This window comes from Dreissena polymorpha, chromosome 11 (assembly GCF_020536995.1).
Source record: "Dreissena polymorpha isolate Duluth1 chromosome 11, UMN_Dpol_1.0, whole genome shotgun sequence".
In the NCBI taxonomy this organism is placed as follows: domain Eukaryota; kingdom Metazoa; phylum Mollusca; class Bivalvia; order Myida; family Dreissenidae; genus Dreissena; species Dreissena polymorpha.
Window position 1 is genome coordinate 741,936 of NC_068365.1, and position 16,745 is coordinate 758,680.

At 40.2% G+C, this 16,745-nt stretch overlaps 1 protein-coding gene across 1 annotated transcript; it reads right to left on the minus strand.

Moving 5' to 3' along the window:
- Positions 1-875: 875 nt before the first annotated feature.
- On the minus strand, positions 876-16,744 carry LOC127851118 (peroxidasin homolog). Its single transcript, XM_052384678.1, has 10 exons — positions 16,453-16,744; positions 15,395-15,658; positions 14,282-14,515; positions 12,052-13,170; positions 10,881-11,054; positions 7,941-8,058; positions 6,994-7,202; positions 6,121-6,374; positions 4,922-5,038; positions 876-3,374 (listed from the first exon to the last, which is right to left on the minus strand). The coding sequence occupies exons 1-10, from the start codon at positions 16,742-16,744 to the stop codon at positions 3,282-3,284; spliced, it is 2,874 nt and encodes a 957-aa protein (XP_052240638.1). The 3' UTR covers positions 876-3,281.
- Between the last annotated feature and the right edge of the window lies 1 nt (position 16,745).

The window sequence follows — 16,745 nt, forward strand, 5'->3', positions numbered from 1 at the left end:
TTGCAGAATTTAATAACGTGAAAAGATATAAACAAGTTTAACATCAATTAAGTACAATTGTGTCCGATACAGTTACAATTAATGTGCATTTTTATGCTTAAAAGAAATTTGCACGTATAGAAATATAGCAAACGATGACCAAAGAAGGAAATACTCTATACAAAGTATACATATACATGCAATTTACCGCATAAGCACTTAGTCCTCGTTTTTTATAAAGCAAATTTCGAGATAATCGACATTTATAACATTTCTGATGTCAATGCAACACTAGTGCCCCGTTCTGGTACAACAGGATTTAATGCATGTGCGTAAAAAGGTCATCTCATAATAGTGTGTACTGTCCGCTCAGGCTTATCAGGGTCGCAGTTTCTTTATGATTTGGATTTCTTTTGTTTAAAGGATGTCAGTTTTATACGACAATCAAGTTTAAGCGGAAAGTTTCGTCCTTGATTAACCTGTAAGGAATGCACAGGCTCATGTGGGATGACATCTTATAGACATGAATTAAGCCCAGTTTTTCAACAACGAGGCTCACTAGATCTACTATGCTAAGTTTTCCGAATGTTCAAATCTGCCCATAACCATTTGCTTTGGCCACGATATATAACGGCTAATTTATTCCTGGAGGCTATATCATGGGCTACTGTTTACACTGACCATGTTCATTCGTTATTATTTTGCAGTACGTGTATAAGAAAAATTGAAAATAATGTTATTTAAAACAATCGGTCATATATGTTATCGAACTCGGGACCGCTCGGTCATATGCTGATACGGTTGCTTTTAGGGGGTATGACGAAGTCTCTCTCACTGAGCGCATACGATAATTCCTTGAACTCGGTGGGGAAAAAAGATAGGTAATACAAACGGCATTGTGTGTTATCATTTTTATTACGTCAAACATTTATTCTCAAAGCGTATATTAATCAACTTGCATTCATACACTACTAATCTACATATATAAACATACACAACGCAGGGAAAACTATACAAAATAACTAAACAAAATACATTCGTCATGAACATTTGAAATACAATGTCTGTGTCAAGAATGAAACACAATTATGCATGATTTACACGTGGAATATAACTACTGGCCGAACATGCAAAAATGAGATATGAATCAATATTTTGTACACACTTCATGTTACGCAAACTGTTGCTTTATAAACAAGAGCATCACATGTCATAAGGCGCTCACCTTAAACCGCAAGAAACGAAACTGTTACGGCTTAGACGGTTGCACAATATACTTTTCAGACAAATTTCCCCAACACGTGTCCGCAAAAATGTTCGAAAACTCAATCAAGATATCATACCAACAAAATTGTTTTACGTTTTTAGCAAGCTTAATGCTGACTTCTAGAGTATTAGAGGTGTTTTGCTTTAGTCAGAAAAGAAAAACTGACCCATGTTTTCTCACTCAGCAGGAACCATATCTCACTCGTCGTAGATACAAATAAATATGCCATCAAGAACGTTCACAATGTTTTTCTTTAACCCATTTATGCCTAGTGGACTCTCCCATCCTTTCAAATTGGATCAATTTATTTCCAAAATTAGGGATGGCTAGTATACTTGTTTCTATATTTAGAGTATTTCTTACAGAAATTCCTTAAAGCAAACAGCGAAGACCCTGATGAGACGCCGCGGCGTCTCATCTGGGTCTACGCTGTTTGCCAAGGCCCTTTTTTAGACGCTGGGCATAAATGGGTTAATTCAACGTAGTGAAAAAGTTTCTGATCCCAAAAGACCCAGTTTCGAATTTTTAGATATCATTTCTTAGAAATAAAAATTGAAGTTTTGACAAGAAATGCGGCTTCTTGTTTAATTTGACCTTATGGCCGAGTTTTTGACCCCATGTGACTCAGTGTTGAACTAGGCCGAGAGTTCATTGGGATAAGTGTTCTGATTGATGACGATTGGTAAAAACCTGTTGCCTTTGGAGTGCTCAAGAGCTTTTTCTTTGATTAAGAATTGAGACAGTTTTGTTTTTTCTCGCCGCGACTTAGCTTCAAGATTTTCAGAGATTTTCAGAGATATCAATGAGAAACAATGTTCTCATGGTGTGCTAAGGTGAGCTGAAAAAGAGAGATGCATGCTAAAGAATAAATTAAAGTATAGACCAAGCATTATATGTGCAATACAAATCAAGGATATATATTGTTATATTTTAGTCTTAACATAAACCATCTACAACTGGGAATTAATATCCAAGTTCTGGGGAAACTGGGCTTAATGCATGTGCGTTAAGTGTCGTCCCAGATAAGCTTGTGCAGTTCACACTGGCTAGTCAGGGACGACTTTTTCACCCTAAACTGGATTTTCGCGTATAATAGACTACTTGCTTCTATTCCCCATGATTAGCCTCAGCGGACTGCACATCTGGGACGATACGTTAGACACATTCATTAAACCCAGTTTTCCAAGAACGATGTTCGCATGTTAACCCTTTGCATGCTGGGAAATTTGTCGTTTGCTAAAATGTTGTCTGCTGAATTTCTAAAATTAGCATTTTCTTAGATTTTTTTCAACAAATACTATCAGAATAGCAAACAGTTTGGATCCTGATGAGACGCCACGTTCTGTGGCGTCTCATCTGGATCCAAACTGTTTGCAAAGGCCTTCGGTTCCAGCACTGGAATGGTTAAACGAGGTATCTTGAAGTTGCATTCTACTAACGGTTTCATTGACATGTTGGTCTTTGGTCGGAATTAAATCGAAAACGACTTAAAACATTTCCAGAGTATGGCATCTACGGGACAAGCACGTGTAAAAAGAAGAAACACGTTTAAAGTCACATGTTATGTGTTGATTGGTTAATTAAAACTGCATTGCAAAACGTGAAAAATCATCAACATCATTGAATAAATATATTAATGCAACACAACACTTTGGATCGCGGGAAACGATTACAATTCATTTTGTAGTCGTGTTTTTAACAGTAAAATTACAAATCACATTTGTACCAGAACTGCATCCACCGTAAATCTCTGGTTCTTGTTGGCACATGATCCCGTGCAGCCCTTTGGATGCAGCGACGATAATGCACTTCATATAAATTTACCTTTTTCCATTTACGTAACACGTAATACTTTGGCAGTGAAATAAAAAAAGAACAGAACAGTACAGTAAAAATCCACATATTAGATCAGTAACTGTCAGTCACATGACTTTGAAAGTCGATCTACCAAATAAGGTAATACAAAGACAGTACTACACGCGCTGAAGGCCTTGTAACACAATGTTTAATGAGATCCCTACGCGGCTTGCTATCGTCAGCAGACCATACAGCACTGCCCCGGCATTTTCTTGGGGAACGGGCAGTTAGGGGTCGGGCAGGGTACGGTCTTGCATCGAGTCTTTCCCATCTGAAAGCATATACAAATAAAATTTGAGCATCGCTTCAGGAAATTAAATCTTAATGCCATAATTTGCTTTTCGCTAAGAAGAGACTTCCTTAAATCGAAAAATACCATGACAACGGAAAGTGTCGTCCCTGGAGACCTGGTGCGGACTGCAGAGACTAATCTGGGGCGACACTTTAAGCATTTAGCCAGATGTTCCCAGAGCGACACTCATATATCACCGTATGTACTTCCTTAAATCAATAAATACCATAACAACGGAAAGTGTCGTCCCTGGAGACATGGTGCGGACTGCACAGGCTAATCTGGGATGACACTTTAAGCATTAAGCCCGATGTTCCCAGAGTGACACTCATATATCACCGTATGTACGTTTTCAAAGCATATGGTTTGCTTCCACCATCATTTTTTCCTGTTAAACTTTGCTGCGTTAAGGACTTTATCAGGTGCGTAATAAGGTTTTGGGATCGCATGTTATGGTCGTTATCATATACGACACTTTAAAAATGTAATCCCCTCAAAACATTCAGACAATAATAAAAGTACCCGCTAAGTTCTTAATAAATCAAAACAGTGTTATATGCTTTTCACTTGCTTTCTCCAAGGACAAATATAACTCTTTCAGTGCGGGAACCGAATTTTGAAGGCCTTTGCAAACAGTTTGGATCCAGATGAGACGCCACAGAACGTGGCGTCTCATCAGGATCCAAACTGTTTGCTATTCTGATAGTATTCTTTGAAAAAAAAACGAAGAAAATGCTAATTTTAGAAATTTAGCAGACAACATTTTAGCAGACGACAAATTTCCCAGCATGCAAAGGTTAATACATGTGCGTAAAGTATCATCACATAAAAGCATGTGCGGATTTCGACACTTTCCACTGTTATGTTTGATGTCGTATAAAAGAAGTCACTTCTTAACGAAAATCAAACTCAGGCGAAAAGTGTCGTGCCTGATTAACATATTCGGGACGCACACGCATTTAGCAACGTTTTCCCAAAGTGAGGCTAAAATTCTTGACAAAATAGTGTTTGCTAAGGCCACGGTGGTGTAGTAGATATGGTGTCAAGATGTCGAGGCCGTCAATCTGGTCGTGTTCCGAATATAACCCCCATAGACATAAAACTGTGGTTATCTCAATAAACGCAGGGAATAAATAATTCTGCATTCATGATTTTTGTTTCGTTAAAAAGAAATATCTTCTTCTAAACAAAAATCAAGTCTAGGCGGAAAGTGTCGTCAATGAATAGCCTATGCGGACTACACAGGCTAATTTCCCCAGAACGTGGCTCATGTATGATTAGATTAACCCATTTATGCCTAGCGTCTAGAAAAAAATGCCTTGCCAAACAGCGTAGACCCAGATGAGACGCCGAATGATGCGGCGTCTCATCAGGGTCTGCGCTGTTTGCTTAAATGAATTTCTGTAAGAAATATTCTACATATAGAAATTAACATACTAGACATCCCTAAATTTGGAAATAAAGTGACCCATTTTAGAAGAATGGGAGAGTCCAATTGGCATAAATGGGTTAAGTGCACAACCCACCTTGCAGCGACACACGGTGCAGTCATCCCGCGACCACTTATCCCCGTGCATGCGCTTCTCGCCGCTGTCTTCCATACAGAACATCTCCTTGGCAGCGTGCGACATCATCGTCGCCATCTGAACACAGAGGGAAATGAGAAATGTACATGCCGTACTTGAAATGAGCCTCGCTCTGGGAAAACCACCATTAATTAATGTGCGTAAAGTATAGTTCCGGATTAATCTGTGAAGTCCGCACAGGCTAATCAGGGACGATAATTTCCGCGTTTGTGGTATTTATCGTTCACATGAAGTTTCTTCTTAACGAAAATCAAGTTAAGGCGGAAAGTGTCGCCCCTGAATAGCCTGTGCGGACTGCACAGGCTTATCTGTGATGACACTTTACGCACTTGTAATAAACCCCGTATTTCCAGAGCGAGGCAAAATAAAATGCAATTTATAAACAATACTGATGACATTTCGGTAAACAAAAAGGGACTTTGAAAACTGTTTATTGTGTCGTGAAAACTGTCTCGTTAGGTCGAGAGAAAAACAAAAAGTTTCGTCTGGATCAGACATAAGAACTTACCATAACTTAATAATGTTTTGACATAATCGATTTCATTTATATAAATACTAGTTGAAATGATAGTTAATCCCATGCACATTTCATAACTTATTTACTACAACTACTAATTTTCTCTCACCCAGGGACCACTTTTGAAAATAATAAAAATACATATTTAAAAGACATTTTTATAAAAAACAAGAAAAACTGTTCAATAAAAACTTAAATACATATTTTGTTTATAAAATGGATTTTAACCTTCAAAATGCCTCTTCATCTCGAACGCTAACAGAGTAATCAACTTAGGTAGGAATCTCGCATCAAGACATTGCGTGCCGCACAAGAACCGAACTTATTGCTGCCATTATTGCACGGTCTTTGCTCTTTGTTACTTTATCCCATAGATGATTTATATTGGGCTTTGTTTCCTCAAATACATCAAAGATATGCTTCAACCAATGCCCAATGTACACCTTAATACACAAAAGGTATCTCTAGATCCGAACTAGAAATGCATTCTAACAGAGCGGCATACGGGGTGTATAAGAATGTCAGATACGGGTTCAAGTTATTAAGTGAAACATATAAATTAAGGTTCGATTAAAAAACATTACTGTTCCTCTTGAAACACTGAATGTTATTTGACGCTTACATTTTTCTTCATTTTTTTCATAGCGTGCTCCATGTCATCTACAAGCGTCTCCATTTCACGCATGCGCAGTTTCATTTCCTGCATCTGAGTGTCCACCTCATGTTTGCTGTACACGCTCGACCGGAAGTCGCCCAGTGACGTCACTGTCTTGTTTTCACTTTCCGGTTTGTCACTCTGATACGAGAATCTGGTGGAGTCACGGCGTCGCCGGAAGTGATTCGTAATTGACCGGAAATCCCCTGCTTTTCCACAATCTAAAAATACCATAGAGCTCATTAGGATCATTCATATGTCTGAATGTTTAAACGTTTGTTAAAGTATCAGTTGTTTGTTGGTAACTTAACAATGATTTAATGAAATTACATAGTGCTTTCCATTTGAAATGTATACCGCAAGTAAATATGGTCAATAAAAAATAAATTAAATGATAAATTCAATATAAGATCCAAGATGTTGAATATATATTAAACAAAGTTAGGAAATCATAAACACGCAGTATAGAACAGACAAAAAACAGTCTAATTTACCTCATTTCATCGAAAGTCAAATCAAGCCATAGACAGTACACTGACTTTATATCAAGTGTAGATCAGATATACAACATCGCACTTAACGAAGTGTTTTATTTTAAAAAATCTAACAGGATTTGTTGTTTTTCATAAATCAATTGAGGAAAGGCCTTGCGTAAAAGACAAATGAAACCCATTTCAAAGGTCGCCATGGCGTAGTGTAAATGACGTCCGTCTAGCATTCTTTAGATATTCTCCGTACACACAAAGTACTTGTTCAACTCACGCAATGGACTCGAGAGCGTTTTAATACGGTAATATGAAATGGAGCTTACATAAATAAGTTTAAACTACAGCCGTTTACCCATGCAGCAGTCGCTCCACATCTTGAGATCGATCTGCGGTATATTCCGGCACGGCAGGTACTCATCACGTGACTTCACCATAGTAAATACGTCACGCTGAACATGCGTGACGTCATCGCCGCTGTCACAGATAACGCGCGCCAGCGAAAACTGCTTGAGTTGGACGAGCTGGTCAGGGCTAAACACTATTGTGTTCTCATACCAGAATCTGGAGATTACAGGAAAAAATCACGTACTATTAATTTGATGTTTTTTTATCTTGTTTTCTTTATGCAGCGAAGATTTAGTATTAATACAAAAGTACATATTAATATCTTTTAATATTATAAAAATGAAGTGTGCCTTTATAATTCGTGTATGGGTCATTTGGTAAAACTAGTACTGAAAATGATATATGTATAATAACTTTGATAATAGAAGTACTGTTTAAACATATGAGCCACGTTCTTGGAAATCAGGTCTTAATTCCTGTTTGTAAAGTGTCGTCCTAGATTAGCCTGTGCAGACCGCTCATGCTAATCAGGGACGACCCTTTCCACATATACTTGATTTCCGTTTAGAAAACACGTCCTAACATTTAAAAATATATAAACGCGGAAAGTGTCGTCCATGATTAGCTCTCTTGGAGTGAACAAGCTCATCTGGCACGACGCTTAACGCACATCCATTAAACCGAGTTTTTCCAAAACGCCGTTCAATCATTTATTTCGGTAAATGAATAGTTATGGATCCGTAGTCTGCGAAGTAAAGATGGCGGGTTTCTACACTACTTTGTTCAGAAAGTTCCTCTCATCCGCATTAATCGCAACTCTATACACCGACATGTCAAGCTAATTCGTCTCTGTTGCTCAGTTGGTAGGATTGTATCCCTGGTACTCCCCGAGTGACTGAACGTCTGTATATCATAACGTGCCACAATTGGCACAAAGTACGCTCACAGACCCACCTATCTCCGTCCCTGAGGCGCCGAAACTGGTCGACGAGTATGTGTCTGAACGTTGGCCCCACTTTGGCCCCGGGCAGGGTTGTCTCGGCCATCCCACCAACAAACAGGTCGATATTCTCTGCAATTGATCAAGAAAAGTGTAACGCTAGCTGTGTGATAACGGGATTTAATGCATGTGCGCAAAGGGTCGTCCCAGATTATCATGCAAAGTTCGCATAGGCTTATCAAGGGCGACACTTTACGCCTAAACAGGATAATTGTTTAGAAAAGACTGCGCCGGCCAGTCTGGAATGTCTTTACGCACATTCGTTGAGCCGAGTTTAACCCCCTGTACGTCGATAATCCAAACTGAGTAGGATAATTCAAACTGATGAAAAAAATGGCGACACAAATAAAGACTTCATTCCTTTATTTCTAAGAACACGTTTATTTATGTTTAGTTGCAACATGATAAACGTTTCTTTTTTATAAAATGTTATTTGCCGGATACAATGCGCTAATAAACCCATAACAATTAAAAACAATTACGTCAAAATAAAATGAATATGTTTGAAAATCTTGAAAAATTAAATGAAATTGTCGAAAGGTTAAGGCCAGAAACAATTGTAATCGAAGGTTTTTAATGTTTTAATGCTTGGACTTGAATGTATTTACCTTTCATGTATGTATGTAAAGCAAATGTATTGGCGTAAATGCTCGAAAACGCAATATATTCGTATTTGTTTGGGACAAAAATATACAAATTGGATAATGACCTAACTAGTGTATAAATAATTCCAAACTAACATCAAGAAGTCGATGGATAATGACCAAACTGCCAGATGTCTTTATGTCAGTTTGGATTTATTCATAAAGTTTAATACCCGTCCTGCAAACACATGATTTTAACACAGACACACACTAGGTGTTAAAAGGAAAATTTTAAAGGACATTCCTGATATAATATGGCATATCTCTGTTACAGTTTCGTTCGCTCTTTTGTCAATTAACGTGTAAATAATTCAACACATAGGTCGCATTTCATGTAAATTAGCATTTTTCGAAGACAAATTTATCGTTTTTTACTAGAAAACTATTTAAGCATTGCAAAATTCAAAACACCTGTGTGTGTCAGACATTCACTATCACATATGTAGAAAAATTACGTCATTGTAGTTACTAAATTAACAGAAATGATAAAATAGTCATCTACCTTTCAGTTTCAGTTTCAGTTTCGGCCCACATTTTTTTCTTCAGTTTGAATTATCCAACTGAGTTTGGATTATCGACGTACAGGGGTGAGTTTTCCCAGAACGAGACTCGATTGATCAGATAAGAACGAACTTACTGTAAAAACGGTATAAAATAAAGAGTGTTGCCTGAGGACAAAATGGTTATCGTTGTAACATTAATAGAGGTAAAATGATTGAACTCTGCTCGGGGCCTGTCTTGGTCTGGGCGGAAACATACCTCGCCGCAAGTTAAATCAATTGGTACTGATTTCTTTCTTTCCAAGCGTCTGACGTATAGTCCCAGTATTTGGATCGGGAATACAGTTGTCATAGAGTAAAATATGTCTGGCCCTTAAAGGTACCGTCAACCACAACGACGAAGAAAATAAAAAATGTAAAATACCGTATTTTCTTTTACAATTATTATTTTATGTTGATAAAAATGTCACGACTGGTATATTACATTACTTGAAAAAAAGTTGTTAAGTTTTCAGTATATTCGGTAATAACTTTTACTGGCTACCGGTACCAGGTAACTACCGGGTAACGACCAGTTCACGCCAGTAGATTGATCATCATCATCACGTGGTAAACCCAGAAATGCAAATTTTGTATGCGTAGTGAATTGTATATATTTTATATATAAAATGATCAATCAATCTACTTGCGTTATTTATAGTGTGTATATCGTTATGTCACCTATTTTCGCGATGTACTTTCGATTTCACATCGCGAAATTGTATTTGCCCCGTCACTACGGACTGGCGTCCTTACTGCGTCCTTACGGCGACCCAGGTCGCAGTGAGGACGCCATAGACGCCGGAGGGACGCAGTAAGGACGCAAGAGGACGCAGTGAGGACGCCGAAAATTGCTCAGGACGCGAGCACGCGGCGACCACTTTGAACATGTTTAGAGAAGTCGCCGAAGTCCGGCGTTTTATGGCGTTATGTTAAGGACGTCGGAGGGACGCCGTAGAGACACAGTAGTCGTAGTAGGGACGTGGTAGGGTCGCTGTAAGGTCGCCATGGACGTCGTGTGGTCGCCGCTCAAACCCACAGAAAATGATCATTGACTGCAAGGCGACCGTACGACGACCTTATTGCGACATTAGTACGTCCTTTGTACGTCTATTGCGTCCTCAGAACGACTATGATCGCAATAAGAACGCAGTAAGAACGCCAAGGACGCCGCTCAGACGCCGAATGGTCGGCTTTGGTCGCCGTAAGGACGCGCAGAACGCCATAAACCAGGACACTGGTGTGACGCGAAGGCGAAAAAAACAGCATTTTTACCGAAAAAGTCATTGGCGTCCTTACTAAGACAACCAGAAATTTCCAGAAACACAGTCTTAGGTCGCCGTAAGGACGCCAGTTCGGTGTGACGGGGCTATAACAATTTTTACTGAATATACTGAGAATATGAACTTTTTTCAAGTAATGCAATTGACCAGTCGTTATATTTTAATCAATATAAACTAATAATTGTAAAAAATACGGTATTTTACAACTTGTATTTTCTGCGTCGTCGTGGTTGACGGCACCTTTAATATAGAGTATGGCAACATAATAAACACACGCTTGATTGTTTAATAGCGGCTCATTTCTATCAAACTTTACTTTAAAACCTAAAAATCTGAGAAACAATACATAGAACAAACAAAAAGCAAAACTGTCCCCAAAACGGCTGGTTGTAATTTAATCGATTAGTTTTGTTTATGATGGAACGTACCCACGTTGCCATATATGAGCTCTAGGTTAGCGCGTGTTTCGCGGTCCTGGATTTCGTTTCTAAGCTCCTCGAATCTCGTTGCTACGGTGAGATTAAACAACTTCCGGTATTCTGTGTATGATGGAAGACCGTGATCTCGGCCTCGTTGAATGTTCAGTGAAGCGAGATCCTGACCTGAAGTGAAATCAAATGAAACTCAAATTCCTACTTTTATACACGTACTTGTTTTATGAAATAAAATTCTTCTTTAACATCAATAAAATAAAATGAACGTATTTTAATGTCTGAACGCCAAATAGGTATACGTGCCTTCGCTAAAAAACAAATCAATACCTTAATCGTGTTGCTTTAGATTATCTCCAATACAAAATCACGTGATGCATGTTATACTAAGTGTATGATAAATTTATGATTGCAAAATCAGTTTACAGCACAAAGCAGTTAGAAAGCAAAGTAAGGAGGATATTTCCAGCACAGACCTTAACCCATTTATGCCTAGCCTCTAGAAAAAAGGCCTTGGCAAACAGCGTAGACCCGGATGAGACGCCGCATGATGCGGCGTCTCATCAGGGTCTTCGCTGTTTGCATAAAGGAATTTCTGTAAGAAATATTCTAAATATAGAAAAAAGTATACTAGACATCCCTAATTTAGGAAATAAATTGATCCAATTTAGAAGGATGTGAGGGTCCACTGGGCATAAATGGGTTAATACAGCAAAGTAAATAAGCCTCGCTCATGGGAAACATAGTTCTATGCATGTACGTGAAGTGTCATCCCAGATGAGCCTGTGCAGTCCACACAGGCTAATCAGGGACATCACATTCCGTTTAAAGAAAGTGTTTCCAGTTAAGGCGGAAAGTATCGCCCCAGATCAGGCAATGCGGACTGCACAGGCTAGTCTGGGACGACTCTGATCACGTGCATTACCCTCGGTGTTCCCAGAGCGCGGCTTAACTCTTTCAGTGCTGGAATCGAATTTTGCAGACCTTTGCAAACAGTTTGGATCCAGATGAGACGCCACAGAACGTATCGTCCCATCAGGATCCAAACTGTTTGTTATTCTGATAGTATTCTTTGAAAAAAATCGAAGAAACTGCTGATTTTAGAAATTCATCAGACAACATTTTAGCAGACGAGAAATTTCCCAGCATGCAAAGGGTTTATGCATACCAATCTTGTTGGCCAGTGCAAACAGCCTCTCTGTGAGCTCGCTGTTCATGATTTCACTGGGCATCTTCTTCTTGGCGCCCTGAGCGAATAACCCTCTGAGGACTGGGTCGACACCGCCTTCCTCCACCACGCGCCAAGGCGTGAAGAACGCATGATGTAGCGGCAGGTTGCCTTCCGGTACCTGCTGGAAGGAAGAGTTCAACCGGAACAGGATAGGTTGTATCAACGAATGACCGAAGCGCATTGCAGCAGTGGTGAACTCGTTCGTGACCGACGAGTCTACTGTAGGGTTGTATCCCTGGTACTCCCCTAGCATTTTCATACCTTCAGGTCCAATAATCCTTGGCAGCCATGCGGTGTATGTAATATGCTGCATCATGCCGCCGATAATTTTACGAGCCTCATGGTACAGCATGTTTCCGTCCCAGTGCGGGTTGATTTCACGCAACTCGTCTGCTATCCGGTTATGCTCGCGCATCCAAAGCGTGTGCATGACTGTAAGCGCCAGTTGCTCATTAACGCGCGAATCGCCGGCCAGGAAGCAAGGAATGTAGCGTTTACTGCTCTCAATCTGACAGTCAGTAGCACCTAGGATTCCGTGGAAGTCGTACGGAAGGAGCCTCTTGCCCTGCTGGGACAGCGATCCCACCAACAGGTGACCGTGTTCGTGGTTGAGGTCCCGCAAGCGCTCCGCCATGTTGTCGTCACTTCCGTACACCGTGCTGCCATCGATGTATGACGTCAGAGCGTTCAATTGCTGACGGTGGGAAAACGTCTTGAAGAATATGGAGGTAGTTCCGGTGTTACAGGTTGCGCTGCTGCGGTGGAATCCCAGACACGACTGACCTTGAACTCGCTGATCGCTAGCTGGGACGGGGATGGGGAAGCAGGGGTAGCTGTTCGTGCAGGTCTCGTTACAGCGGCGCCCGTCGTTGAAGACGTGCTGGCTGACGGACTGCGGGGTCAGACCGATGTCGTGGTCAACGAACTGACCCCACTGCATGACCATGTGCGTGTCGTGATCGTCGGTGGTGGTCAACTCGGTGGAAAGGATGACTGAGGACACGAGGCGGGGACTCGGCAGGTGAACGCCGTGGTAAAGACGACCTCGGGTCCAACCTACGTGGTGGAATGTAGAATATTAGCAACGTTGACGCTTAAATAATACGGTAATATCATTATTATTCGTTTAAAAATATGTTTCGTTGATTTCGTGTATCGACCGATCCACGAATTTAACATCGGAATTCATAGGAAAATGATCGACGCAACTTCATCAGGAATCCGCGAATTCACGTGTCCACGAAAAAGTCTTTAAAACACAGGAAATTTCATACCGAATGTAAATGATTTTTCAATATGTGTACAATTATAGCGATTTTTTATGTCAATTAATGAATTAATTGCATTTTCCAATATCAATATGACACTTAATCCGTTTATATAGACGTATTACACAATTTTTGTCGTGTTTTTAACTTTTTACCAATTTAAGCTGACGTAGCAATACCAACGCAACAATAAGCTGACAATGTAAAATATCGTTGACATCTTAATTGCACTTGTTATAGCAAGGTCATGTTCAACAAAGTATGTTCTGGCAAGCGTATGTAAAAACAGTTGGGCTAGAGTTAGGGTGACTCTTGTGTTGCTGTTTGTCTTTGCAATATACTGTCATATAAATATCAATAAGCGATCAGACAAAGAAAAACTGTTTTAAGGAAACACTTTATTTCATTGACTGTGATCACATCCAAGACCATTTGAAATTCTAAATATAACCACCCATCCTTGAGCGAAATGAATCCATTCTCGTATTCTGTGGGTAGCAGCCTTAAATAATATTCAACATAACCCCCTACCCTATGGCGAGTTGAACTCACTCTCGTAATCCGGGGGTAGAAGCCTTAAAAAATACTTAAATACGACCCCCTTCCCTTGGACGAGCTGCATCCAATCTCGTATTATTGGGTAGCACTTCTTGAGAGCGGAGTTCTATTATAAACACCTACCTTTAGGCGAGTTGAACCCATTCTCTTATTCGATGGTAAAATCCTTACACAATATTTTATATAACCACTAACCTTTGGGTGAGTTGAAACCATTCTGGTATTCCGGGGGTAGCAGCCTTAAAATATATTCAACATAACCCCTTACCTTTGGGTGAGTTGAACCCATTCTCTTATTCAAGGGGTAAAATCCTTACACAATATTTCATACAACCCCTTACCTTTGGGTGAGTTGAAGCCATTCTCGTATTCCGGGGGTAGCAGCCTCTGCAGCGCGGAGTTGGACGAGCCCCAGCTCGGAGACTGCAGGTTGTTGCACGTGCCGTCCAGGGTGCGGTACTTCTTGTGGAAGCACATGTTCGTGCAGCGCTGGGGGAACGTGCGCCGGAAGCAGCCAGACATGTTGGCAATAAGCGCCAGGTGGGCGGGGGAGACAATCTCTTGGTAAGACAACTCTGCAAGGGTCATCGAGAAAAGAGTACTTGAAACGTGGCTAATTGCATGTGCTTAAAGTGTTATCCCAGATAAACATGTGTGATGAATGAAAGACGACGATGATGATTTGGGGATTTGGAAATTTGGAAATAATAATAACAATTATTCAATGGTTTTAAGGAAGGCATTTCTTATAAATATTTATACTTAAAATTATATAGTATACTTTTACAAAATACTTTCCAGCAGAAACTTTACTAAATAATCGTCGCTTTAACTACACAAAAAGAATTAACGATCCCGAGCGAAGTAGACAACTAAAACTGTTCTCAATAAAAAAAACATAAACAATTCAACATAATACGAATTTCTTTGGTATAAGGTTAATGCCGCTTAAGAGAAATGTATTCCGAGTCGAGTTTAATAATAAGGTAGTGTTGTTTTCCGCCTTGACTTGATTTTCGTTTAGAAGAGATTTCGTTTAACGAAACATTCCATTAAAGAGAAAAGTGTCGTCCAGGGGACCGTTTCAATAAACATCGTAGTACACATTTACGATACGATACACTTTTCGAAGGTACATACTTGCTTAAGTCCATATCATGTGATTATAAAATTTCAGTACTTAATTAATTACATTGGCATCTCAAGCGCCGTATATATTTGACGAGCATGGCGAGCTAGTTCGTCTACTTATTAAGATTACAAAATTCTCTCGTAAGTTAACATTGTCGTACGATTTTTTTATGAAACGGCCCCCAGGATGCCTATGCGGACTGCTAGGGATAATCTGGGACTATATTTTACGCATATGCATTATACCCCGTTTTCCCAAAGCGAATAATTGGCAGGTATCATGTTAGAAAGGTGAACCACATGATAAATAAAGGGACTCATACCATGTCCGGTGAGGTTGTACTGATGACCCTCGGCAACGTGTTTGTATATCAATTCCAGCGTCTCCTCAAATATCTCTTCTGCGCGCGCAAGCTCCAGTGATTCCGCGGAGGGATATCGAAACAAAGTCATTAGGTCCTGGACGTTGTGCGTCCGTCCGCGCTGGAATAGTTCGCTCCTGGTGATATTTATGGCGGCGTTTACACGTTCCGTCGCCGTCTGTATTGCGTTGTTGACAAACTGGTCTCCAGGCCTGACCACGGCGGCTGCAAGAGTAAATGGTAAATACATGGGTTTATAGTTTTATTATGATACAAGACTCATCTTCAATCGACTTTGACATTTACTGGGATATCAGTCTTCCGTTTACATTACCGTGCGCTTATGCACTGTCTTTTGCGAAAATAATTGAAATTGTAAATCCTTCCTACATATAAACACACATATCTATACTACAGAAATAAAATTAATAATAATTGAAGATTGTTTTAAGACTAGAAGACTGTTATTGGCGGTTGACCTTACAGAATGCGTTGACTTTTATTTCCTTGACCTTACAGAATGCGTTGACTTTTGTTTCCTTTGCGCGAAATAGTATGAGACTTCGTCTCTGATCATTTAACCCGTTGCATGCTTGGAAATGTGTCGTCTGCTAAAATGTCGTCTGCTGAATTTCTAAAATTAGCATTTTCTTCGATTTTTTTTGAAAAAATACTATCAGAATAGCAAACAGTTTGGATCCTGATGAGACGCCACGTTTTGTGGCGTCTCATCTGGATCCAAACTGTTTGCAAAGGCCTTCAAAATTCGGTTCCCGCACTGAAAGGGTTAAGTCGCGTTAGATATGTCCGCCCAGGCAAATCAGGGACGACACTTTCCGCTTTTATGGAATATTTAAAGAATAATCTAGATATGGCGAAAAGTGTCGTCTCTGCTTAGTCTGAGCAGACCGCATATGCTAATATGGTACGAAATTTTTACGCACATACATTTAGCCCAGTTTTCCAGGAACGCAGATCAATTTGATGCACAATGTCTCCTCTAAGATGGGATAACTTACTTGTCACTCGCAGGCGGATAGCATGTCGTGCGAAACCCAGAGTGTTCTCGGCAAAACACTCGTACAGCCCCTCGTCACTCTGAATGGCGCGCCGGATCGTCAGCTGAATCCCCTCGGAGTGGTACTTCCGGCCGTTACGCAATGTGACCCCATCTTTAATCCACCGGAAATTTGGCGCCGGCTGTCCGTCCGCCGCGCAGTCAGTCAACTTGAACGTCGGTTCCCTCCTCCACTTCGATCTCGTCCACCCTCCGTTGGTTGAATGTCGGCGCCGCTGAAATGGCGAATACATG